The 26209-nt window shown below is 36.8% G+C and overlaps 1 protein-coding gene across 1 annotated transcript in view; it reads right to left on the bottom strand.

The window, feature by feature from the left end:
• Positions 1–26209, bottom strand: part of ARHGAP20 (Rho GTPase activating protein 20) — a 128821-nt gene that overhangs the window by 85483 nt on the left and 17129 nt on the right. The window contains exon 2 of the mRNA XM_037047684.1: positions 23238–23320. Coding sequence (XP_036903579.1) covers positions 23238–23320 — 83 coding nt within the window. The remainder of the gene's footprint in view (positions 1–23237; positions 23321–26209) is intronic.

Raw genomic sequence — 26209 nt, 5'->3', positions numbered from 1 at the left:
CGCCTGGGTCGGGGGCCCTGTCCTGCCCGACCCTGCTCGCTGCTGGCTCCGCCCCTCTTACCGTCCCCGTTGAATGGTTAGATGTAGTCGGACTTCCGTATAATTCAATTTTCTGTCCTTTGGTTGTGTCTTTGTTTCTCCAAACCTTTGTTGTATTCAAACTTGGTTGTGGGAGAAGGCACAGTGTTTCCACCTATGCCTCCATCTTGGCGGAAGTCTCCGATTATTTTTTGAAAGGGGTTAATTCTGAGGCTAACTTAAGGGTAGGGTAGATATAAGAGTGTTGGCAGGTCAGCGTTTTCTCATATTATTTTCATTAGATCCTGGGAGCACAGAGCCAGCTTTATCCAAGCCTATCAATAGTAGCTCCATCCTACTTCCTACACCAAGATGGACTGTGTAGTCCCAGGAACGCAATCTCTAAGGATAATATCCTGATCTTTTCCCCAAAATCACCTCTTCTTAGAACTAAAAGAGGTTACCCACATTACTAGGTGCCTATTTTTAATGCTTTAGAGGACAAGATGGAACTTTGGCTATTTTCTCTATGAATTCTCTGTGTTTGATTACATTAGCCTCTTTTTCATCTCTCTTATTTTTAAGACCAGATATGAAAAAAAAATTGAGGCCAGAGAGACAGTGAAAACCTGGGCCCTAGCCCTGGCTCTAACACTCCCTTTCTGTGTGAGCTAAGGTATCAGTCTCACTCAGTCTTAGGCTCCTTGTTCACAAAATAAAAAGGAATAATGGAAAAATCTACATAATTATTTTAGGAAAGTCTCTGCAATTCTAGAACTCCATGATTTCTAAAACTTCACATTTCCTTATTACCACAAAAAGAGAAATGCATATATCTGAGGTGAAGACAAACAATTAAGTTTACATTCCATTTGAATTCGTAATTACCCTTTAAAGTTGCATAGTTCAATATAGTAGTAGCTTCAAGCCACAGACAGAACATTCTCATCTCAAACAATACTATTTGTCAGCTTTGCTTTAGAAGTCTAACCATAAAAGAAGAAATGATACTCTTCTTTCCACTGAAGCATTTCTTTCCTTCTCCCTCCATTCTTTTGCCTTCACCAATAAAAATGTTTGGAATCATTGAAATATTTCCCTTAATCCTAACTTTATCTTACAGTTGTAGCCACAGCTGTGCAGCAGATATATGTGAATTTACAACAAAATTCTATTTCTAGAGCATAAAATGATTTTTATGTCAAAGAATAAGTTCCTGAGTAATATAATAGCCTCTAGAAATCTTCAATTAGTAGTTTCTCATCTGCCTAGAAGAGTTTGGTAATGATTTTGATTTTAAACTAGGGGATTCTGGCCATAATGTCATGCACATAATGGAAACACAGATATCAACCTCAAAAGCTTGCTCCTTTAAAACCCGAGTTCCTCCCCGTATTTTCAAGAGATCTCCTTTTTACATTTTGTTGTATTTGCCAATAATACTTTAGACAAGGGTTTGATCTCCAAAATATATAAAGAACTCAAACAACTCCATATCAGGAAGACAAATAATCCAATTAAAAAATGGGCAAAGGACCTGAACAGATACTTCTCCAAGGAGGACATACAGAGGGGCCAGAGACATACGAAAGAATGTTCATCATCACTAGCCATCAGAGAGATGCAAATCAAAACCACAATAAGATACCACTTCACACTGGTGAGAATGGCCATCATAAACAAAGCAACAAACAATAAGTGTTGGAGAGGTTGTGGAGAAAAGGGGACCCTACTGCACTGTTTGTAGGAATGCAGACTGGTACAGCCACTGTGCAAAACTGTATGGAATTTCCTCAGAAAACTGAAAATGGAACTGCCTTTTGATCAGGCAATTCCACTGCTGGGATTATACCCTAAGAATCCTGAAACACCAATTCAAAAGAACTCATGCACCCCAATGTTTACAGCAGCACAATTTACAATAGCCAAGTGCTGGAAGCAACCTAAGTGCCCATCAGTAAATGAGTGGATCAAAAAACTGTGGTACATTTACACAATGGAATACTGCACAACAGAAAGAAAGAAAGAACTCCTACCCTTCACAACAGCATGGATGGAACTGGAGAGCATTCTGCTAAGTAAAATAAGCCAGGCAGCAAAAGATAAATACATATGATCTCACCTATAAGTGGAACCTAATCAACAAAACAAGCAAGCAAGCAAAATATAACCAGAGGTACTGAAATAAAGAGCAAACTGACAGTAACCAGAGGGGAGTAGGGAGTGGGATGGCAGGGGAAAGAAGGGAGAGGGTCATCAAGAAACAAGTATAAAGGACCCATGGACAAAGTGAAAGGGGGAAAGGATGGGTGTAGAGATGGGTGGGGCAGGGAAAAGTGGTGGCAAGAAAATGGAGACAACTGTACTTGAACAACAATAATATACATAAATAAATATACAAATACAAAAAAGTTCTACGTGTCTATAAGCAGTATTGTCAATAACATAGTTTGACAATAGTTTCTGGAGCCTGACGCAGGTGAGTTTATTTATTTATTTATTTATTTATTTATTTATTTTTAAAGATTTTATTTATTTATCTTTAGAGGGGAAGGGAAGGAGAGAGGGAGAGAAATATCAATGTATGGTTGCCTCTCGTGAGTCCCCTGCTGGGAATTGGCCTGCAACCCAGGCATGTGCCCTGACTGGGAATGGAACCATGATCATGTGGTTCGCAGGCCTGCACTCAATCCACTGAGCTACACCAGCCAGGGCAGACACAGGTGAGTTTAAATACTGGCTTTGCCATTTGCTAGTTGTATACCTTAACATTTAAACTCTAGGAGCTTGAACTTTTCTTACATATAAATGAAGATAATTCAAAGTATCTATCTCAAAATTCCACGGAAGTTAAAATGAAGCAGTGTATTTAAAGGCACTTAGCAGACAACAAAATCACAAAAAAGTTAACTACTAATATTAAAAACCTCATGGGATTCAAATTCATGCCCAAATAACAGAATGCCCAAATAACAAACTCATGCCCAAATAACCTCTACATCTCTACAATAGAATATCTATTAAGGATCAAAATATCAACTCACAGATTACTTTCAAATTGCAAAGAAAATAAAACAACTTTACAAAGGATATCAGATCATCTTAGCCATGTAAGATAACCTGACATTACATACCTCCTGAAGTCATGCAATATGAAATACACTGTATCATTTATGAAACATTCTTGAACATGCTTGCTTGAATATAATCAAGTAGTTAGACACAGCTTTCAATGTGTAGGAAATATTGGAGAAATAAAGGAACAAACTGAATGACGACACAAAAAAACTGAACAAATCCAGAATGTGGGCAGCAGTGGCCAGCTTCTAGGTTGGCACACCATACCTGCTCATTGGTATCCATACTCGTACGTGCCCTCGCATACTGTATTAGTGCTGGTCCCTATAGCCAAGAGAATTTGGCAGAAGTAACACTATGTCACTTCCAAGATGAAGTTGTAAGAATTACCCTAGCTTTCAGCTCCCTCAGTCTATGTGTGTGCCCACTTGCATGTTATGTGCATGTCTTTCTCTTGGATTGTTTACTGTGGGGAAGTTAGGTGCCATGTTGTTAGCAACCCCATCAATAGACCACATGGCAAAAAACTGAGGCTTCCTTCAGCACCAAGGCCATGTGGGAGAAGAATGGTCTCAAGTACATCGAGGAGTCCATGGAGAAGCTGAGCAGATGGCACCAGTACCAACCTAGCCTACAGTCCCGGCCCGGCCCTGGACAATGCCCAGTACCCGACTGGATCCAACAAAACCTCCAACATCAATGACTTTTCTTCTGTTACGGCCACCAGTAGGGCTAACATCTGCATTCCTTGGGCTATTGGCCAGGAGAAGAAAGGTTACTTTGAAGACCCGTGCCCTCCTCAACTTTTCTCCCATTCCTCCCTCTTGGCTGATAACCCTCCATGTGATCTCCATTTCTGCGATTCTGCTCCTGTTATAGTTGTTTGCTTAATTTTTTATTTTTTTTTGGTTCAGCTGTTGATAGTTGTGAGTTTATTGTCATTTTACTGTTCATAGTTTTGATCTTTTTAAAGGTAAGTCCTTTTAACATGCCATGTAAGAAGGGCTTGATGATGTTGAACTCCTTCAACTCGACCTTATCTGGGAAGCTTGACTTTATCTGCCCTCCCATTCTAAATGAAAGCTCTGCTTGATAGAATTATCTTGGATGTAAGTTCTTGCCTTTTGTGACTTCAAATACTTCTTTCCAGCCCCTTCTTGCCTGCAAGCTTTCTTTTGAGAAATCAGCTGACAGTCTTATGGGAACTCCTCTGTAGGTAACTTTCTCCTTTTCTTTTGCTGCTTTTAAGATTCTCTTACCTTTCACCTCAGGTAATGTAATGATCATGTGCCTTGGTGTGTGCTTCCTTGGGTCCGACTTCTCTGGGGCTCTCTGAGGTTCCTGGACTTCTTGGAAGTCTATTTCTCTTGTCAGGTTGGGGAAGGTCTACATTATTTTTGCAAGTAAGTTTTCAATTTCTTGCTCTTCTTCTCCTTCGGGAACCGTTATGATTCAGATGCTTAAAGTCATCCTGGAAGTTCCTAAGCCTCACCTCATTTTTTTGAATTCTTGATTCTTTATTCTGTCTGGTTGAATGTTTATTTCTTCCTTCTGGTCCAAACCACTGACTCGAGTCCTGGTTTCCTTCCCAGCACTGTTGGTTCCCTATACATGTTTCTTTATTTCACTTTTCATACCCTTCACTTTCTCCTCTATTTTGCAACCAAACTCAACCATTTCTGTTAGCATCCTAATTACCAGTGTTTTTAACTCTGCATCTGATAGGTTAGCTATCTATCTCTTCATCATTTAGTTCTATTTTTGGAGCTTTGTTCTGTTCTTTCACTTGGGCCATATTTCTTTGTCTCTGAGTACCTGTCATGTTGTAAGGGGCAGAGCATTAGGTATTTACTAGGGTGGGGCAACCCACATGGCTGCACTGTGGCACTGTATGTGGGGGAGGGGTCATAGAGGGAACAAAGCTGCTTACTTGCATGCTTGGCTCTTGCCCTTTCGGTCACTTTTCCTGCTACTCTACAAGCAACTGGGTTCTTCTGGTGCTGATTTGCAGGTGGGTGCATTTGTGTATGTTCAAGGGCCCTGTGGGTCTCTCCAACAAACTCTTCTGTGACACTGGGAGTCTCTCCCTGCATCACGACCCCCACACATTTTTACAGTCAGAGGTTTTAAGGCTTTCTTTTCCCACACTGGAACCCTGGGTTGCATGGTCTGTCTCACTCTCCAGTTGTGCCTCCCAGTTTATCTGCATGCAAATGTGCAGCTACCAGCCGCTATCTCCCCTGACCAGTCCTCCAGCTGCTGCTTTGCCCTGCATCCTCTCCACCCTGGCTGCCTGTCTCCACCCTTCCTACCAGTCGGGATGAATGTTTCTCCTTTAACTCCTTGGTTGCCGGACTTCCATACAGTTTGATTTTCTGGCAGTTCTGGTTGTTTTTTGTTTTTAAATTTGTGGTTGTTGTCCTTCTTTTGGTTGTGTAAGGAAGAAAACTATGTACCTATGCCTCCATATTGGGGAAATTCTCAGAAATTTAAATCTTCTTAGGTGTGATAATGGTTTTGTTGTATCAAAGAATGCTCTATTTTTAGGAGTTTTATGCTTATGTGTTCTGGTGAAAGCAATATGTTTTAATTTATTTTCAAATGGTTCAGAAACAAGTAGATACTTAGATGAATATAGATGAAATAAATATGGTAAAGTTCAACAATTACATATATATAATATAGGTATTGGGTATATGAGTATTCAATGTACTGGCCTATAAATTTTTGCTTATGTTTTAAACTTTTCTCTAATTACAATGTTAAAGACAATTAAATCACCCACCAATTAGAGTTATCTCTAATTATCATTAGATTAACAATTTATTGATATTCAGTTTAGAAGTTTTCACAATTACAAAACAAATATATCTGAAGAGCATTGTTGAACTAGTAGCTCAACTTAAAAGTTATCCCATCTTGAGAGAATTTCAGGGGAAAGGGGGAAGGATTCACAGAAACTAGTATAAAAGACACACGGAGAACAACTAAGGGGGGTGGAAATGGGAGGGAGGTGGGGAGCATGGGGGGTGAGCTGGCATGGCAGTGGGGGACAGAAAACTGTACTTAAACAAGAATTAAATAATAAAACAAAATAAAATGAAGTTTATAATTAATAAATGCAAAAAAAATTATCCCATCTCTTTATGTTTGCTGGAGGTTAAAAAAATTGGTACTGATACCTTTGTTTTCTTTTCCTGTTTTCATCTTATTTTATTTTTCATTAAAAGAAGATAATCACTAAGTCCAAGAGGAAATTTGTCCAGTTCAGTATCCAGGTGCAGATATGACCAAAAGTTCATTTTATATAAAGAATGAAGAACTTATGTGTTTACCCAAAACACTGGAGGTAGCACAGTTGGGGGGAAATAGCAGGACAAGAAATTCACATCCATAGTTAATTGAAAAAGGACCTTTACAACCAATGAGTTAATTTGTAAATTTAATACAAATTTTACTTCTTACTGACATGATACTGACTTACATAATACTTAATATACATTATACATAATACATAATATATTATGTATTATATAATTGTGTTGCATAATTGTATTACACAATGTATTATGTAATATATAATACTTGATACATGATATTTACTTTACATAATACTGACATGAAAATATTATCTGGGTATTAAGTTTTCAATTTAAGAAAAATTCAGTGACGCTATCATCAACACATCCAAAATATACTTTAAAAAACACTGACAGTTTCCCTGACCAGTGTGGCTCAATTGGTTGGGGGCTGACACACAAAATGAAAGTTGGGTAGTTCGATTCCTGATCAGGGCGCATGGCTGGGTTGTACATTCAGGTCCCCAGCTGGGGTATGTTTGAGAGGCAACCAACTGATGTTTCTCTCACATCAAAGTTTCTGTTGCTGTCTTTCTCCTCCCTTATTACCCTCTCTCTAAAAATAAATAAAATCTTTTAAAAAACTGACATAGTCAAAACAATAATTCAGCCTTTATTTTTATGTTAAGAACATTTTATATTTCTAAATTGCATCAATGAGTTTTTGTTCTCATGTCATGCATTTGTAATTATGTTTTCAAAGCAGGGTAAATATTTTAAATTTAGTTTACATTTATTTAGTATAATACGTAATTTAAAATATAAGTTTTACTTCATACCAACAGAGATGTAAATTAAAACTATCCTGATACATCATGTCAACACACTGTTAGTGAGGCTGTGGCAGAAACAGGAGCTTCTAAGTCAGTAATGAGGATGGAAATGGTACATCCTTTATGAAGGGAAAATGTAGTCTTATCTACCAAAATTACATATACAGGGTCTAGCACAAATAACACCTTTTTATTAAAAAACCTTCTATTATAAAATCATAAGCATGTAATCCTGTACATAACAATATCACACTCAAGCACATCACATGACATTTTAGTTGAAATGTTAAAACTATAAATTATTACAGCCATATTATTACCCTACCAACCACACTCAAGTAGGCATTACTTCTGCTAACCCCATATACAGCAATCCCATTTCTCATAAGTATTCTTTTTTTAATTGTAGGATCATTTATAGGAAAAGAGTGAAAACAAAGTAATCAATCATTCAGACCAACTGAATAAACCATGGTACTTATGTATAAACAATGAATTACCAAAAGCTGTAGAAAAGGAAGAAAATTATATACTAGTATGAAGTGATCATATGGACATATTATAATGTAGATAAAGTGGGGTGGAAAATACATAGTATGTTATTGTTTAAGAAAGGGGATAAATACATAAAATTTAGATTTTTTAAGTTACCAATGAAAAAGGAAAAAAACAAGGTAGAGGAAAGAAAAGCAGAAAATTTCTTTGAATATATCTTGTTTTAACAGATTCAAATGGACTATGTAAATATTTATGTAGTTATAAGTTTCATAAAACTAGAAAATTTTATAGCTTTTTACATGACTATAAAGCTATAATTATAACTATAAACCTTACAATGTTATACTTTTTACTTATACAATAAAGTTTAATAGAACTATAAAAATAAAATTAAAACAAATTAGCCAAATAACTACACAGAGACAAACTATACCAAGTGACTTTGCAAAACGATAATATGACTCTTCTGTACACATGACTAAAGATAGTTGCTTTAAAAAATCAAACTAGTTTCAGTAATCATGTTGGTGGTGGTAGTACTGATAACATTGTTCTGAAGGTTAAGTAAAACACCTATAGTTCTAAGTCTGAGTTGGAAATCAGTTTATATTCAGTTATGCTTATTTCTAAAGAAGATGTGTTCTCGTGATATCCACTGAAAAGACCTAGAAATGAATAGCAACCTAGAAGCAATGAACGCACCCACTAACCAGAGTACAGTCTTGGAGAAATACCTAATTCTAGGTCTGAGGCAGGAAATACACAAGATGAAACAAGAACTAAAAATCATACTTTTAAGCAATCCATGTATCAAAGAAAAAATCAAAAGGAAATTAGAAAGTGGTTTCAACTGAACAGGAAAACACTACATATCAGAATTCATGTGATGTCACTAAAGTAGCACTTAGAGAGAAACTTTTACTATTCAATGCCTATATTAGAAAAGAATTATCTTAAACAACTATAACTTTCACCTTAAGAAATTTTAAGAAAATAGCAAGTTAAGCCCAAAACAAGCAGAAGGTAATAATCAAGATCAAAGTGCAAGCCACTGAAATAGAAAACAGAAAATCGATAAAATTAATGAAACCAAAAGCTGTTTGAGAGTACTGATAAAAACTGTCAAACTTCAGCTAGGTTAATCAGGAATAAAATTAAAAAGAAACTGATATTACTATACACCAATATTAGAATTACTAAGACCAGAAATTCAAAAGGAAATATATCACTATAGAGTCCACATATGTTAACAAGATAAGGGAATATTTTGAAGAACTTTATGGACTATTAATTTGACAACTTAGATGAAGTGAAAAAATCCTTGAACTACCATATTACTCAAAAGAATATCCTGAACAGTCCTAAAGAAATGGAATATGTAGTTAAAACCTTTCCAGAAAACAAATGAGCAAAACAAAATTCTAGGCCCAGAAACACCATAGGTGAATTCTACCAAACATTTAAGAAAGGAATAATACTAATCCTACACAAATTCCTCCAGAAAACTGAGGGGAGAGACTCCCCAACTCATCCAGAGTCTAGCACTACTCTGATACTGGAGCCAGACCAAGACATTACAAAGAAAGTAAACTACGAACCAATATCCCTCAAGGACACCCATTCTAAAAATAACCTTGAGCAAATTGAATTCAACAAGAGCTGAAAAAGATATATCACGTCCAAGAGGGTGGTTTATACTAAGAATGCAGAATTGTTTTAACATTCTATAATAAATCAATATAACTCACATATTAACAAATTAAAAACAAAAATAATGTAATCATCTTAATAGATGGTGAAAAATTTGACAAAATTCAATACTTGATCATGACAAAAAGTCAGCAAGCTTTGAGTAGAAGGGAATATCTTCCTTCTACTATTAGGAGTAAAGCAATGATGTCCATCCTCATGGCTTCTCTTCAATATTGTACTGCAGGTTTTGGCCAGAGAAATCGGGCAAGGAAAGGAAATAAAGGGCATCTAGATTGTAAAGAAATAAAACCATTTTTGTTCACAGACATGATAGCCTACATAGAAAGTTCAACAGACCCAACAAAAAAAATCTAGTAAAATTGATAAGTGAGTTTAGCAAGACTGCAGGATAGACAATGTACAATGTGCAAAATTCAACTGTATTTCTACATATAGGCAACACTTCAAAAAATTAAATAAAAACTATTTACAAATATCATGAAAATGTGAAATACTTGGGGTAAAATGACAAAAATATATAAAATGCCAGTATACTAAAACAACCATAATAAACTTTTTTTTCAATGCTTATTTCATTTTTTTATTTAATTCTTATTCAAGTACAATTTTCTGTTTTATATTCCCAGCCCTGCCCCCCCAGTGCTCCCCATCTCCCTCCCATTTCCGCACCCCACCCTTAGTTATCGTCCATGTGTCCATTTTACCTGTTCGTGTGAGTCCATCCCTTTTCCCCATATGATTCTCTCTCCTCTCCCCTCTGGACCCTGTCAGCACGTTCGGTATTTCAGTGTCTTTGGTTACATTTTGCTTGCTCGTTTGTTTTGTTGTTTAGCTTCCTGTTAAAGGTGAGATGATATGGTATTTGTCTTTTACCGCCTGGCTTATTTCACAGCATAATGCTCTCCAGTTCCATCCATGATATTGCAAAGGGTAGGAGTTCCTTCTTCCTTTCTGCAGCATAGAATTCCATTGTGTAAATGTACCATAGCTTTTTGATCCAGTCATTGACTGATGGGCATCTAGGTTACTTCCAACTCTTGGCTATTGTAAATTGTGCTGCTATGAACATCGGAGAGCATAGGTTCTTTTGGATTGGTGTTTCAGGGTTCTTAGGATATACTCCTAATAGTGGAATTGCTGGGTCAAAAGGCACATTCATTTTTAGTTTTCTTAGAAAGTTCCATACTGTTTTCCATAGTGGTTGTACCAGTCTGCAATCCCACCAACAGTGAACTAGGGTCCCCTTTTCCCCACAACCTCTCCAGCACTTGTTGTTTGTTTCTTTCTTTATGGAAGCCATTCTGACTGGTGTAAAGTGGTATCTCATTGTGGTTTTAATTTGCATCTCTCTGATAGCTAGTGATATTGAGCATCTTTTCATATGTCTCTAGATCCTCTCTATGTTCTCCTTGGAAAAATGTCTGTTCAAGTACTTTGCCCATTTTTTAATTGGGTCGCTCGTCTTCTTTGAGTGGAGTCCTGTGAGTTCTTTGTATATTTTGGAGATTAAACCTTTATCTGAGGTATCATTGGCAAATATGTTTTCCCAAACTGTTGCTTCTCTTTTTATCTTGATACTGTTTTCCTTAGCCATGCAGAAGCTTTTAATTTTGCTGAGATCCTATTTGTTTATTCTTTCCTTTATGTACCTTGCTCTAGGGGACTTATCAGTAAAAATGTTGCTGCATGGAAGATCTGAGATTTTCCTGCCAATGTTCTCCTCTAGGGCTTTAATGGTGTCATGGCTTATATTTAAGAGTTTTATCCATCTTGAATTTATTTTGGTGTATGGTGTAAGTTGGTGCTCGAGTTTCATTTTTTGTGCATTTATCTGTCCAGTTTTCCCAACACCATTTGTTGAATAGGCTATCTTTACCCCATTTTATGTTGCTGCCCCCTTTGTCGAATATTAATTCACTGTAGAGAGTTGGGTTTATTTCTGGGCTCTCTGTTCTATTCCATTGGTCTATGTGCCTGTTTTTATGCCAGTACCATGCTATTTTGATTACAGTAGCCTTGTAATACAGTTTGATATCAGGTATCTCTCCTACTTTGTTCTTCTTTCTCAAAATTGCGGTTGCTATTCGGGGTCTTTTATGGTTCCATATGAATTTTTAAAGTGTTTGTTCTACTTCTGTGAAAGATGCCCTTGGTACTTTAATAGGTATTGCATTGAATCTGTAAATTGCTTTGGGCAGTATGGACATTTTGATGATGTTAATTCTTCCAATCCATGAACATGGTATATGTTTCCATTTGTTTGTGTCTTCCTTGATTTCTTTCTTCAGTGTTGTGTAGTTTTCTGCATACAGGTCTTTAACCTCCTTGGTTAGGTTTATTCCGAGATATTTTATTTTTGTTTTTGCTATATCGAATGGGATTTTTTTCTTGATTTCTGCTTCTGCTGTTTCATTGTTGGTATACAAAAAATGCCTTTGATTTCTGTATATTTACTTTGCATCCCACTGTTTTGCCAAATTCATTTATTAGTTCGAGCAGTTTTTTGGTAGAAACTATTGGATTTTCCATGTACACTATCATGTCATCTGCAAGCAATGCCAGTTTTGTTTCCTTCTTTCCGATTTGGATGCCTTTTATTGCCTTTTCTTGTCTGACCACTGTGGCTAGAACTTCTAATACTATATTGAATAGAAGTGGTGAAAGTGGGCAACCTTGTCTTGTTCCTGATCTTAGTGGAAAAGATTTTAGTTTTTGCCCATTGAGTATGATGTTGGCTGTGGGTCTTTCATATATGGCCTTTACTATATTGAGGAATGTTCCCTCTATTCCCATTTTTCTGAGTACCTTTATCATAAATGCGTGTTATACCTTATTAAAAGCTTTTTCCGCATCTATTGATATGAGTCAATAAATGTGTCATGTGTTTTTTTAAAAGATTTTATTTATTTATCTTCAGGGGAAAAGGGAAGGAGAGAGGGAGAGAAATACCAATGTATGGTTGCCTCTCGTGTGTCCCCCAGTGGGAACCGGCTGTATCCCAGGCATGTGCCCTGGCTGGGAATTGAACTGGGACCGTGCGGTTCACAGGCCTGTGCTTAATCCACTGAGCTACACGAGCCAGGGCTGATCATGTGGTTTTTGTCTTTGCTTTTGTTTGAAAAATATGGAAAATATGATGCATTATATTTAATGATTTATGAATATTGAACCATCCTTGCATCCCTGGGATGAATCCCACTTGGTCGTGGTGTATGACCTTTTTGATGTATTGTTGGATGCGATTTGCCAATATTTTATTGAGGATTTTAGAGTCTATGTTCATCAGCGATACTGGCCTGAAGTTTTCTTTCTCTGTTGTGTCTCTATCTGGCTTTGGAATTAGGATAATGCTGGCTTCATAAAAAGAGTTGGAGAGTTTTCCTTCCTTTTGGATTTTTTGGAATAGTCTGTGAAGAATAGGGGTTAGCTCTGCCTTAAAAGCTTTGTAGAATTCTCCTGTGAAACCGTCTGGTCCAGGGCTTTTGTGTGATGGGAGTTTTTTGATTACTTCTTCAATTTCATCTGCTGTTATTGGCCTGTTCAGGTTTTCTGCTTCTTTTTCATTGAGTTTTGGAAGATTATATTTTTCTAGAAATTTGTCCATTTCACCTAGGTTTTCTTATTTCTTGGCATACAGGTCTGCATAGTAACTTCTTACAATCCCTTCTATTTCTGTAGTATCAGTTGTAATCTCTCCTCTTTCATTTCTGATTGTTTATTTGGGTCCTCTCTCATTTTTTGATTTCCAAGTTAAATATTGTTTAAAACAATATATCATAAAAGTTCAAGTGATACAAATAAATACAAAGAAAACAGCCATAATTCCACCAATATTTCTCTACCCAGAAATAACTAGTTTTTACATTTGATGGTCATTTTAGACATGTGTCTATGCATATATGCAATTGACTGTAAAACTCTTCTGACAGAAAGTAAAGAGGACCTAAATAACCAGAGAAATATATGCTGTTCACATGGTATCAATTCTACCCTAACTGATCTATAGATTCAGTGCAATACTAATCAAAATCTTAGTAGGTGATTTGCAGAAGTTATACAGAGTATTCCAATTAGAATACAACTAAATTAGGCAAGGGTTGGGCACTCCCCTCTTGAGGGAGTGGCTAAAGCATCCATAGGCACTCTCCCCTTGAGAGAGTAGCTGTGTGTTCCCTTTTTTTCCACAGGATTGTTGTCACCTGTGCATTTATTCTCGTTGTCAGCCACAACAGGCAGACTCTGCTGGCTGGCGTCCACCACAACAAAACAATTCCACTCCTAGGTATACATTTGAGAGCAATGAAACATTATGTCCTCACAAAAACATGTACATGAATGTTCACAACAGCAGCATTATTTACAATAGTCAAAAAGTAGAAATAACCCAAATGTCCATCAACTGATGAATGGAAAAACAAAATGTGGTGTATATCCCCACATAATGGGATATTATTTGAAAATAAAAGTAACAAAGTACTGATATAAGCTACAACATGGATGAGCCTTGAAAACATTATGCTAACTGAAAGAAGCCAGTCACAGAAGATGACATCGTGCATGACTGGATTTATATTAAATGTTCGGAAGAGGTAAAACTGTGGAGACAGAAAAGAGATGAGTAGGTGCTTAGAGCTGAAGATAGAAGAAGGGATGTGGGAGAGAGTGAGGAATAGCTAATGGCTCTGGGGTTTCTTCTAGGAGGGATGAAAATGCTTTAAGACTGTGGTGACGGCTGTACAACTCTGTGAATATTCACTAAAAGCCAACAAATTTTGTACACTTTAAATAGGAAAATTATACTGTATCTCAACAAAGCTGTTTAGAAAGAACAGTATCTGGCCCAATAAGCATTTTTTGGGCCCAATAAGCCCAATTTTTTCCAACAAATTACACAATATGGGGAATAAGCATTTTTCATCTATAAATGGAAGCAGTATCTGTTCCAATCTTTCTACCTCTTGATATGAGGGCATAAGGTGCATGAAAGAAAACATTCTAGAAAGCTAGTTTCATGACTTGAAGATGACTATGTTGATCATAAATTACCCCCAAACACTGCATCTTAAAACAACAAACATGTATAGTATTACCTCACACAATTTCTGAGGGTGAGAAACAGGGAGTAGCTTAGGTGGGTGGATCTGGCTCAGGTCTCTAATGAGGTTGCAGCCACGCTGGAGCTGCAGTCTCTGAAGAGTTGACTGTGGTTGGAAAATCTGTTTCCAAGCTCACTTACGTGGCCCTCGGTTGGAAGCTTCAGTTCCTCCTGTTGTAGACCTCCCCATAGGGGTGTTCAGGACATGGTTTCACCCAGAGCAAGTGCTTGGAAAGGCAGACAGGGTGTGACAGTAATTGAGACAGAAGCTCAGTCTTTTATGACCTAATGTCAGAAGTGATACACCATCATTTTTGCCATGTTCTATTGGTTATGCAGATCAATTCTGATACAAGTGAGGAGAGAATAGACAAAGGCATCAATATCAGGAAGTGGGCCTCACTAGGGTCATTGTGGAGGCTGGCTATCAAAATGACACTCTCACAATAAACAGACCAAAAATCCCACAAAAGCAAATGTTTGACCTTTGCACTGAAAGGAGATAAAAGGTATACTAATTCTTCAGCAGTGTCTCAGATATACTCTTGAAGATGTTTTCAGAGTTGCGATGAAAGGGTTTGCAATGACTGTTCATATCATTTTCTATTCTCCTTATGACTGAGTTATGGTTAGCACAAAGCAATACAAAATTTTCCAGTTGGGGTCTGATGGAGGAAGTATTCAAAAGGTTTAGTCAACTACACTCCCCCTGCCCCTAAACCATTGACAGATGAGGAAAGAGTCCTAGTTGCAGAAAGGCTAGGTGACTCTCCCAGGGTCACACAGTGATAGAGCAGGGACTAGAATTCATCCTCTGCCTGTTCTCATTACTGCATGATTCTCAGGAGCTATGCACCAGAGAACCAACAGCATCGGCTCATAAGACAAATGACATGTTAAACATGTGAGCATTAAATCAATATACGCTGAAGAACAGTCACTATAGAATTGTCACTTCTTTGTGTGGCTTTTCAATATTGCTCTATACTGTACTACCTTCTCAGGCAGCAGTGGTCTCTTACCCTCTCTCCACTCCAAATGAGAATGATCTACTTAGCTAGGGGGAGAAAGGAATCACTTATTCAGCTTAGCTAATATTTATAGAGTATCTGTTCTATACCCAACACTACATGGAGATGTGAAGATTAAAAACTATGGTCCCGTCACTCAAAAAAGCAGGTAGTCAAGTAGAGAAGACAAAACGTAAATCTGGAACACTAAGAAAATAAGACATTATGTGACAGGCCAGCATAAATATTTAAACATTTTGAATAATTTTATTTAATGAAAATCTTATGTAAGTCTTACAATGTGCCAGATACAACTACATTATAATACTAACTCTTAATCCCCTATGAGTTTATCCCCACTTTTCAGATGAGGAAAATGAGCTCTGGAGAGCCTAAGGAATTTGCCAAAGTTCTCATGCCTGGTTAGAATCTGGGCCAGATACAAACCCAGAAAAAATGGCTCCAGAGTCTGCACTTTTCTTAATCACAGTAGTGTGAGGCTTCTCAATAACAGTAACAATTATTCTTCTGCTTCCTTAAGGTGTGCTTTTGTTCAGGGTTCTGAAGGAAAGTCAATCATGAAAATCAAAACCTCCTCTGAGAAATCCTGGCTGTAGTGGGGAAGGGAGTAGAGCTAGCGCAGTACAGTGAGGATGTCTGAGGAGAGCTTGCTAACCCTGTGGAAAGATGTGAGGATAGCTGAAGAAACATTCACTAATGAGGTAGTGCTTTCCTGGTGCCAACATGAAAGATAGAATTGAATCATAACTGCAATTAGCAAATTAGGCTATAGATGGAATGAAGAAATTAAATGAATATACTGTTCTGCAAATGTGAAAATAAATTAATTTGGCCCTGTCAAAGCCCACTAGAATGTAGGGAGATTTAATATAACCTTCTAAAGATTTCTTCCTAGAATCATTCCATAAGAAAATAACATACCACACCAGGAACAGATGTATTCGATCATTTTTAACAAATATGAAAAGTAGTTTGAAAAGAATAAAGTTATATGCAGGCTTGGAAAGCCTTTTGCTTGAAGCAATGAATTCCACTTTGGTAAAAATTTGCCAACTTTGCCACCTTATAAAGCAATTGCTGTCTCTTTCTTTTACATCTGAATTTTACAACTTTGGAAAATGTTCCTTGCAAAAAAGAAGGGATATTGCACACCGCTGGCAATCTTCATGTAATAAATTTCTACTTTGTGTTCTTCGCCTCACATATCTTGAATTATCCATGGATCTATCAATTAAAACCTTGGAATACACTGTCCAAAACTTTAGGAAGAGGCCTTTTGTAGAGCCAACTGGCTTGTAAGCAAGGCAGCACAGTGAATATAGCATTTGGGGTGGATTCTGTTTTTTTCCTAAGATAACAGGCCACTATACAAATGACCTTTGAAAAATGAAGAGGTTAGAAGCGCCAAGAACAGTGCAGTTGAAAATCCATCTATAACTTTTGTCTCTCCCAAAACTTAATGCTCAAGTTTAATGCACCTTAATGCACCTACAGATGCTCAAGTCCTTTATACAAAATGGCATAGAATAATCTTCCCTCCATATCCATGGATTCCCAACTGAGCACTGAAAATACAAACCTGTGGTTGGTTGAATCTACGAACGTGAAACCCAGGGATACAAAGGGCCAAGACGGCCAACTGTATATTTATTGAAAATCCAGGTATAAGTGGACCCACACAGGTCAAACTCATGTTCAAGGGTCAACTGTAGTTTATTGTAATTTTTAAAACATCTTAAACATTTAAAAACTTTAAAATTCAAAATTTTATTTAAAAGTCTTATACCAATTAACTTTATCTGGGCACAGAAGGTTCATAGAATTGCAAAAGTTTAGTAACTTTTCTTTTAAATTGACTGTTCCTTTATTTATTTATTTATAAAGATTTTATTTATTTATTTATCTTTAGAGGGGAAGGAGAGGGAGAGAAACATCAATGTATGGTTGCCTTTCGTGCGTCCCCTGCTGGGAGTTGGCCTGCAGGGAACTGGCCTGCAACCCAGGCATGTGCCCTGACTGGGAATTGAACCGCGATCCTCTGGTTCGCAGGCCCGCGCTCAATCCACTGAGCTACACCAGCCAGGGCTTGACTGTTCCTTTAAATTACCATAGTTTGCTGTGTATAATGCGTACCCACATTTTTGGCCCAAAATTTCAGGGAAAAAATCTTTCATTTTAATTTTATATTCAATTTTTATCTATTCAGAAAAATATTTAGAAACAAAACTTATTATCACATTCCAGGGTATTATTTTGCATATAGATATTGTTACCACTTTCTAGAGTTACACTTTTAATGCATAAGCATAAATGAAATAATTAAAAACATTTGTATAGATATGACATTAGTACTACCCATGTATAATGTGCATCCTTATTTTTCCCTCAGAAATCTGGGCATAAAGTATACCTTATACACAGCAAAATATGGTATATCAAAGTTACCATAACTACCTTAGAGTTTCAGCATAAGAGCAGCTTTTAGGAGAGCATTCAGTTCATTCCAATGACCATATCTGGAAAGTTCACACTCAACTGTCATAGGAGGCATTTTTTCATTCTGTTAAGAAAGATCTGACCACAATCCTCACTAAACTACCTTGAAGTATAAATGTTCTCCTTTCATTTGGAATTATGATAAGTTATCACCTTCTTGAGACTTATATTAAAATTATATGCTAACATGACAGAAACAAAAGGAAATGGAATAATGAGGAATTTTTAGCACACAACAGAAGAGAGTCTGAGTGGGAGTGTCTGTGTAGTCATGCACAACAGGAGTGAACTGACAAAAAAAAAGTACACGCCAGTTAGCTAACAGCTGCTTTCCAAGTTCTCCACTGCTTTCTAATTTGGCCTCTCACCCTAGCATCCTTGCCAGACAATTCTCTGTGTGTACAATCTTGGTTCATAGCTTTGGCACACAGGAATCTCCTAGAGCCTCTTCATCTTAAGTGGTCGAGCAAAGCAGGTCAATCCTCTGTGTCTTAAGCTCTTATTTCCCAGAATCATTCTAGACATTGGACTTTGCCCTAGGGAAACTTCAAGAGTTGTCAGGGTCTATCAAGAATAAATCCAAAATTTTCTGAGCTAATCTTGCTTCAGGCGAGACCTAGATATAATTATCTTGTTAAAATGAATTTAATATTAGAATCTAGCTGGCTTCCAGACAGCGTCTTTCATGTTTTTTATTTCCCATCTGCTATGGGAAGAATCTGTATTTTTACAAAGAATGTGTATTTTTACTTCTGTTGTTACTACTGCTACTATCACTAGTAATAAAATGCATAGCCTTTATACATATAGCATAGATTATGGACCACAGACTTACATATGTAAGACCCACTTATAGTCTTCCTTATAACCTTATGAGGTAGTTTTCTTTATTATCCCTGGTTTAAAAAGTCAACCCAAGATCACACAGGTAATAAAGAGCACTATTGAGATTCAAACCTGGCAATTTGGCTCTTGAACCCATGCTCTTATACATTATATCATACAGCTTTTGCTTGCATAATGCAAAGAATATTTCATCAAGACCAAGAACCTGGGTTTGCAGTCCTATCTCTGATGCTGAATTAATTATGTGATAGGGCAAGTCAGTGACACAATTTTCACTATATAATGACACAGGCTCAATGAGTAACTTTTAGCTATACAATGTTGTGATGATAAACTAGGTGCTTTTCATTATCAAACTTGATTTCTCTGGATGAGTCAGGATGTTCAAAGCTTGAAAATGAAATATATCAAAGGAAAGGAAAGAGGCAACTAATAATTAATCTTCTAAGCATTCTTAGTTATTTTCTCATTTCATACTCTATAATGCAAGCATTAGATTAATATTTTACAAAGAAAAACACACACTGAAAGATTGGTTAATTTATCTGAGGTCACACAGAAAGTCAGGGCGGAGTACCAGCATTTAAAGGCAGACAAAGCCCCTTCTGCCTCATTCTAGGGCTTCTCTGGCATTGTCTTTTTCTCCTCTCTGTAGCAGCAGAAATTTAAAAGGTAATATACTTAAAGTACCTAGCACAAGGTCTTGCAAATAGCACAGACACAAGAAACTAATTTGGAGGTAAGGATGGAGACAGGTGAATACCAACTTAAAAGTGTTAACACATTATAATTTTAAATAAAAGTGGGTACATTATTGTATAATTTCTATAAGGTGAGCTGAATACCATATCAGAACAAGTGAATTTCTGGAGGGAAAGTTTGAATTTATCCTTAAGTAAACAATGATGAACTATCATAAGAACGCCAACACGTGGTATTTCCAGGCCACACACATGAGTTCTTGTGGTATTTTGCTGCTGACGTAACTTCCTAATAATAACTCAAAATTATGTTGTTCAAAGGAATCTCCCTTTTTCCTTAGCCAGAATTTCACAAATAATACCAACAAAAAAGGAAAGTCCCTTAGTTGACCACTTAAAGGAGGGCAGGAAAGTCAAACTACTGTCAGAAACTAACTTATTAAATTCCTATTTTCATTGGAAAATGGAGTCACTTGCTCATTCACTAGTTCATCCAACAAAACAACTAACTGCACACCAGGTATGTACAAAGCATTATTTTATTAGAAGAGTTTTTGAAAAACGTGCCTGGGTCTCACAGTAGAATACTAACTTAGAAACGACTGGATTAGTTGACCTTTAAGGTTATTTCCAACCCTGGAATTATTGTACTTGAAAATATTTTGTATACATACAACACCCAACAGTTTTATGGGTGAGGGGGCAGGTAGGCGTATACATTAACCACCAACACTACATAGAGTGAAAACATTATTTCTATAAGATAGGTAAAGGTCCTGTTCCCTGTCACTATGTACTTATACCACTGACTCAGAGAAACTGGTAGGAAATAGACTGAAGATTAAAATATACACAACTTCAACTTAAGCTTTTTTTGCTGCAATTACTTTGACACAAACTCCATCATATTTCTGAGGTAGGAATTTGGGGAAGTGGCTCTAATGTAAGTACCAATTATTGCAGAGGTGATCAGGAGACAGGAGGTGGTGGCACACTATCTCACTGGTCCTCTAACTCCAAACAATCTCAGGAAGTCAGACAAGTCTTAGCATTTTCTCTAACCTGGCATTTCATCTGTATCTGTTGTTCTCAATCCTATTAAACCATATGCCCTCCTTTTTATGTAAAAGTCTATGCATATACACTTATTTCAATTCTTCCTTTTCCATCCTGAAATAAAAACATATCAATAAAATTCCCTAACAGTAACATAAAAACAAATGAAATGAAAGTAATTCACAATAAATTATGTATTTCAATATGTATATGCTCAGGCATGAATATACTAAAAGACAATGAAGTGATCAGGTACTTATACCTACTTCTAATTAATATATTTAAATTTAAGAGAAATAGGATAAGAAATCCATTCAACAAGTACAGGAAGCTGAAATAAAACCAAGTGATTTTCTGAAATGGTTTCAAACAATACAAAGTACAATAATCTCTTGATATGCAAGGTAGCAGCTGTATTTCTGGAAATCTTAGTGATTTCTGAAACTATACAAAAGTATATAAAACACTTAGTATTTCTATATAAGGAGTTAAGTTATGGGCATGGGTAATTATATAAAGATTTTCCCTCCTTCAGAAATATGCCCTACATGTGACATTCAAAAGCTATGCAGCAACCACACAATTCTTTTGTTATGTAGGATATCCTGTGCATTACATGATTGTCTAGCATCTCTGGCATTACCTACTAAATCCTTGAGACAAACTCAAAAGCTGTATAAAATTTCAAAATGCCCCCTAAAGATGAGTACCTCCCTGTTGAGAACCACTGGTCTACATGGGCTTTCAGTGCCTGCAATTGCACTGTTACAGATTCTTGCCCTGGATTAAGAGGTAGACAGGCCATTGCTGACCTCTGACCTCAAGCTAAAGCTTCTCTGAAGTAAAGGTTACTCTAATTGAAAAGCCTAGCATGCATCCAACCCAGAAGCTTCTAGTAAGAAATTTTACTTTAAACTGTTTCTGTTTTTTAAAAAAGTAGATAATAAAGCTATTTTTACATATATAGTAGAATTAAAGACAGTTATACTGATAATTCTGCCTCCCCTCTCTCCTTCCTCTAAAAAATACTTTCTCCTGAGTTTTCTAGGAAATCAAGGTCAAACTGTGAACCTCTAACCATTCTCTCTAATGCAAAGACAAACACACATGCAAATAATCTAAAGGTTATTTAAATATGCTACTGAAATGTATTACTGTATTGTTTATTTATTTGGGAGAAGAATATCTTCCTAATTAAATTTTTATTAGGCTTCTATTAAAAGTAATTCACATTTTCTGATCACCCAATGGCTATAGCATGCATCTTTTGGGGGAAGGTGGGAGGCTGCCTAAGTCTCAGAACCTGCTGAGTACTGAGTATTTTGAAAGTTTCACTGACTGGGATTTAGCTATATAATTTATTTGGGGGCACTGAAAAAATGCCATGCTTCCATATAGATTTTATGTGTTAAAATAGCACATAATTCATAGAAATATCAGATATACCCTCACTTTAAAATAAAGGTAAATAAGGATTTCTATTTACATAAAAGGATTCACAGATTAGCAGAAGATCACTACAGGATTCCTTTGAACATATATCTTCTGAATTATAATGCCATTTTAAAATTAATGAATAAGTTAATGATTGAATATCCATTCAATTTCTTCACATTGTGATATTCTTAAAATGTCCACTGAAATAGTATTCAGCCTCATTAGGTAACATGACCATTTAATAGATATTAGCTTGTTTTTCCACTTCAATTTTCACCAATGAATTGACTAATTAATTAATCCAATAATGGCTAAAAGAAACCAATACCCCTTTTTTATTTTTTATTATTCTATTGTTCAAGTACAGTCCTCTGCATTTACCCCCTTCCACTACCCCCCCACCCAGGCCACCCCCACCTCCCTCACCTGCTTCCACCCCGCCTTGGTTTTGTCCATGTGTCCTTTATACTTGTTCCTGAAAACCCTTTCTCCTTTCCCCCTGAAATTCCCTCCCACCTCCCCTCTGGTTATTGTCAGTTTGTTCTTAATTTCAATGCCTCTGGTTATACTTTGCTTGCTTGCTTGTTTTGTTGATTAGGTTCCTACTTCCAGGTGAGATCACATGGTATTTATCCTTCACCACCTGGCTTATTTCACTTAGCATAATGCTCTCCAGTTCCACCCATTTTTAATAATCTTACTCTTTCTTCATATCTACAATTGGCAGAAAATTTGTCTTATAACCATGCACAGGCATCACTTTGTGATAGGGAACTAGGCAAAGGCTTGTGTATAACCAAAATGTATGGTGGTTGAAATAACTCATATTTTAATATCCCAATTTTTAATTATTTTATAAATAAACTTTAACAGTGTGTGGAACTTGCATTTTTGTGTACTATGTGATGTGGGATCCACTTTAGAGTAAATTTTAAAACAATCAGATGTGCCAACTCTAAAATGCTTTATGATTCACAGAAAGAATGGGCCTTATTCATAACCTCAGAACAGAAGTCATATTTGCTATCACTAAACAAAGAATTCAGGTGCTGCTAAAAAAGCAAATAAGTAAACAACCCCACACATAAAAAAGATGTAGCACACACAAAATGTGCAATACAAAGCTTTTCACTTACTTGGTACTAGGCCGTTTTTGTAGGGCTTTATCCAGGATAAGAGATGGAGCGCTCCTCCTCCTTTCTGCTAGTGTTTTCATTTTCTGTTGAGGAAAAGAATCAAAATAAGACCACAAGCCTTGTAAAGAAAGTGACTGTCAATGTTCAACCAAATTCAGCAAGTTTTATACTGCGTATGAAGAAGTTTGTAATCTTATTATGAAGATAACATAATAACATCTAAACTAGGAAGCTAGTATCAAAAAGTATAGAAAGTAAATATTTTTATGGTATGAGAAAAAGGTCAAATGCTGACCACAGTATTTGGAGAAAGCATTATCATAACCATTACCATCCTTTGCAGCTAACATACCTATTGCTTCTTATGTGCTGGGCCATATGCTAAAGGCAGAGCTGGATTATCTCATTTATACTCCAAAATGTCACTAAAGTAGGTTCTACCATCTGTGTTACTGGAAGGGGAGGCCCCAAACTGGTTTTCAAGAATAGACAGAATTTGAAGAGATCAGGTAAAGGGAAGAACAAGAAAAAGAGTAAAACCAAAAGACAGAGACTAGATTCTTACTTATTTAACAGACCCTTTCAATATTTACACATTTGGAAATACCTTCTTCAAAAATATTTTTTACTATAATGTAAACAAAAACAAAAACAACAAAGACATTTTCCCTGACTGGTGTAGTTCAGTGGGATGGGCATCGTTCTGCAAACCAAAAGGTCACTGGTTCAATCCCCAGTCAGGACACACGCTTGGGTTGTGTGCCAGGTACCCAGTTGGGGATATGAGAGAGGCAACTGATCGATGTTTCTCTTGCACATCAGTGTTTCTCTCCCTCTCTTTCTCCCTCCCTTCACCTCTCTCTAAAAGTAAATAAATAAAATCTTTAAAAATTTTAAAAAGGGCTTTCCCCCCATTTTCTAGGTGTTCTACAAATACAGAATTAACTAGATAGTTCAGGTACTCTGTCTTTGAGGACCTTAAATTTGTAGTAAATGAGGTTTTGTTTAGCTTGAATTATCCATATAATTACTCTCTAAATTCAATTATATATTTAACAAATCTTGATAGAGTAAGAGGGCCTGCCAGTGAGCATGGATGAGTAAAAATAACAACAGTCACAAAAAGCCATGAGTAAAGTTCAGGATGTCTTACCAAAGTCATTCTTCCTGCTCTACCCTCCCACCCTACCTTGGCCAGAGGTCTCACCCACTGCCTGAGGGTCTAGGCGATCCATGCTTAGGAGCTGGATGCTACACTCCATTAAGAACCATGTGCAACTAACCAGTTCAGTATCAGTATTGCATTACGTGATTCATAAAGTCATGGCTACTTAGGAAGAGAGGTAGAATTACCCAGTGAGAAGGGGATGGTAGACTTCTTTGGCACAGTCCTCATCCCCCAAATTCCTCATGCCCCACAAGGATCTCTTCCGAAGTACTGGCGTCACCAGTGCCATGGCCTCAGTGTTGCTGCTTCCCCTGTTAATCTTTTGGCTCACACATAGACATTGCATGCCCAAGCCTCCCCAGCATAGCTCAGATAGCAAATGAAACTATTATATAAAACATTAATAAAGGACAGGAAACAAGCAGATAAGAAATACAGAATACCACATTTCTCAACCAGTTATTAACTATGAATCAGTTTCAGGGCAGGTTAGATTGTATAAAATTATTTGTATAATACGGATGAGTATTTGGAGAGAAAGCCCATCCATAGTTTCATCAGAGTTCTATAATCCCTCCCCACCCCAGTAATTTTGATAACCTACTTCACATATTATAGCTTGTAAACCTCACCCCACTGTTTCCATTGGTCACACCTCTTGGAATCCTAAGTCTCAGGAATCTACCATTTGGAGGCTAGTGGGACTTCAAACATTACAGGTAAAGGGAAATCTGGAAGACAACACCCTCTCCAAGTGAAGAGTCTCAATAATGGAAGACTGCATCGATTTTCACTAAGAAAGGTGGCAGTTTGTTCATACGTAGATTTTCTGCTGGATTCTGGGTCACCTTCACATGTGGGCTTGCTTCCTGCTCACTATCCCAACACCTGTATTCAGGATCTGCTTACTATGCTTTGAACTTTGAAATAATATGCCCAAACCTTTAAGCTTAACCTGGGCCCTCTACCTTCCAACTCTTTTGACTGTGAGGATCTGACAGCTTTCCTTGAAGGGGGTGCATTTATGGACCTATCTCCTCAGTCTTATTTCTACTGCCCCTAACCCTATGAAAACACCCACTGTCAGCAGATCCAAGCTCCTAAACTAGATCTTCAGTAATATATAAGTTCTAATTCTGAGGCCCTTGGCTTTTAGGTTTATACGAATTCGGAAAGGGTCCAAAAGATAGCCATAAAAATGATTTAAAATGTGGAGGAAAAAAGGAGCCTCTAAGAAAAGTTAAACTGATCTGAAATTCTTTACTTGGAAACATTAATAATCTCCAAATTAATGTAGAATTATAATATAGAGGATAGGAAGTATCTTTCAAGGAAGATAAGGCAAAAAGAAACTGCTAAACTGTAGACTAAGAATCCAAGTTGATCTTGGGTAGGGGTTCTTTGAGAAATTTATAAAAGCTATGAACTAAATTATGCACGTAATTTCAGGGGGTTCAGAAACCCACATAATATGGATTCCTTAGTGATTCCTAAAACTCAAATATAAAACCGCTGATATAAAGAAAGCAGAGAGTGATGGCTGTTAAACATGAGAATGGATAATCAGAGAAGGGTGACATACCTTCTTCTGCACAGATGCTTTTAAAATGGTTTTTCTATAGTCGATTAATATTCAACAAAGGAGGCAGTAACATAAAATGGGGTAAAGATCGTCTCTTCAACAAATAGTGTTGGGAGAACTGGACAGCTACATGCAAAAAAATGAAACTCGAGCACCAACTTACACCATACACCAAAATAAATTCAAGGTGGATAAAAGACTTGAATTTAAGCCGTGAAACCA

The sequence above is a fragment of the Sturnira hondurensis genome, unplaced genomic scaffold, assembly GCF_014824575.4.
Source record: "Sturnira hondurensis isolate 20B ecotype Veracruz unplaced genomic scaffold, ASM1482457v3 Scaffold0006213, whole genome shotgun sequence".
Taxonomy (NCBI): Eukaryota; Metazoa; Chordata; class Mammalia; order Chiroptera; family Phyllostomidae; genus Sturnira; species Sturnira hondurensis.
This window is presented reverse-complemented; position numbering and strand designations above follow the sequence as displayed.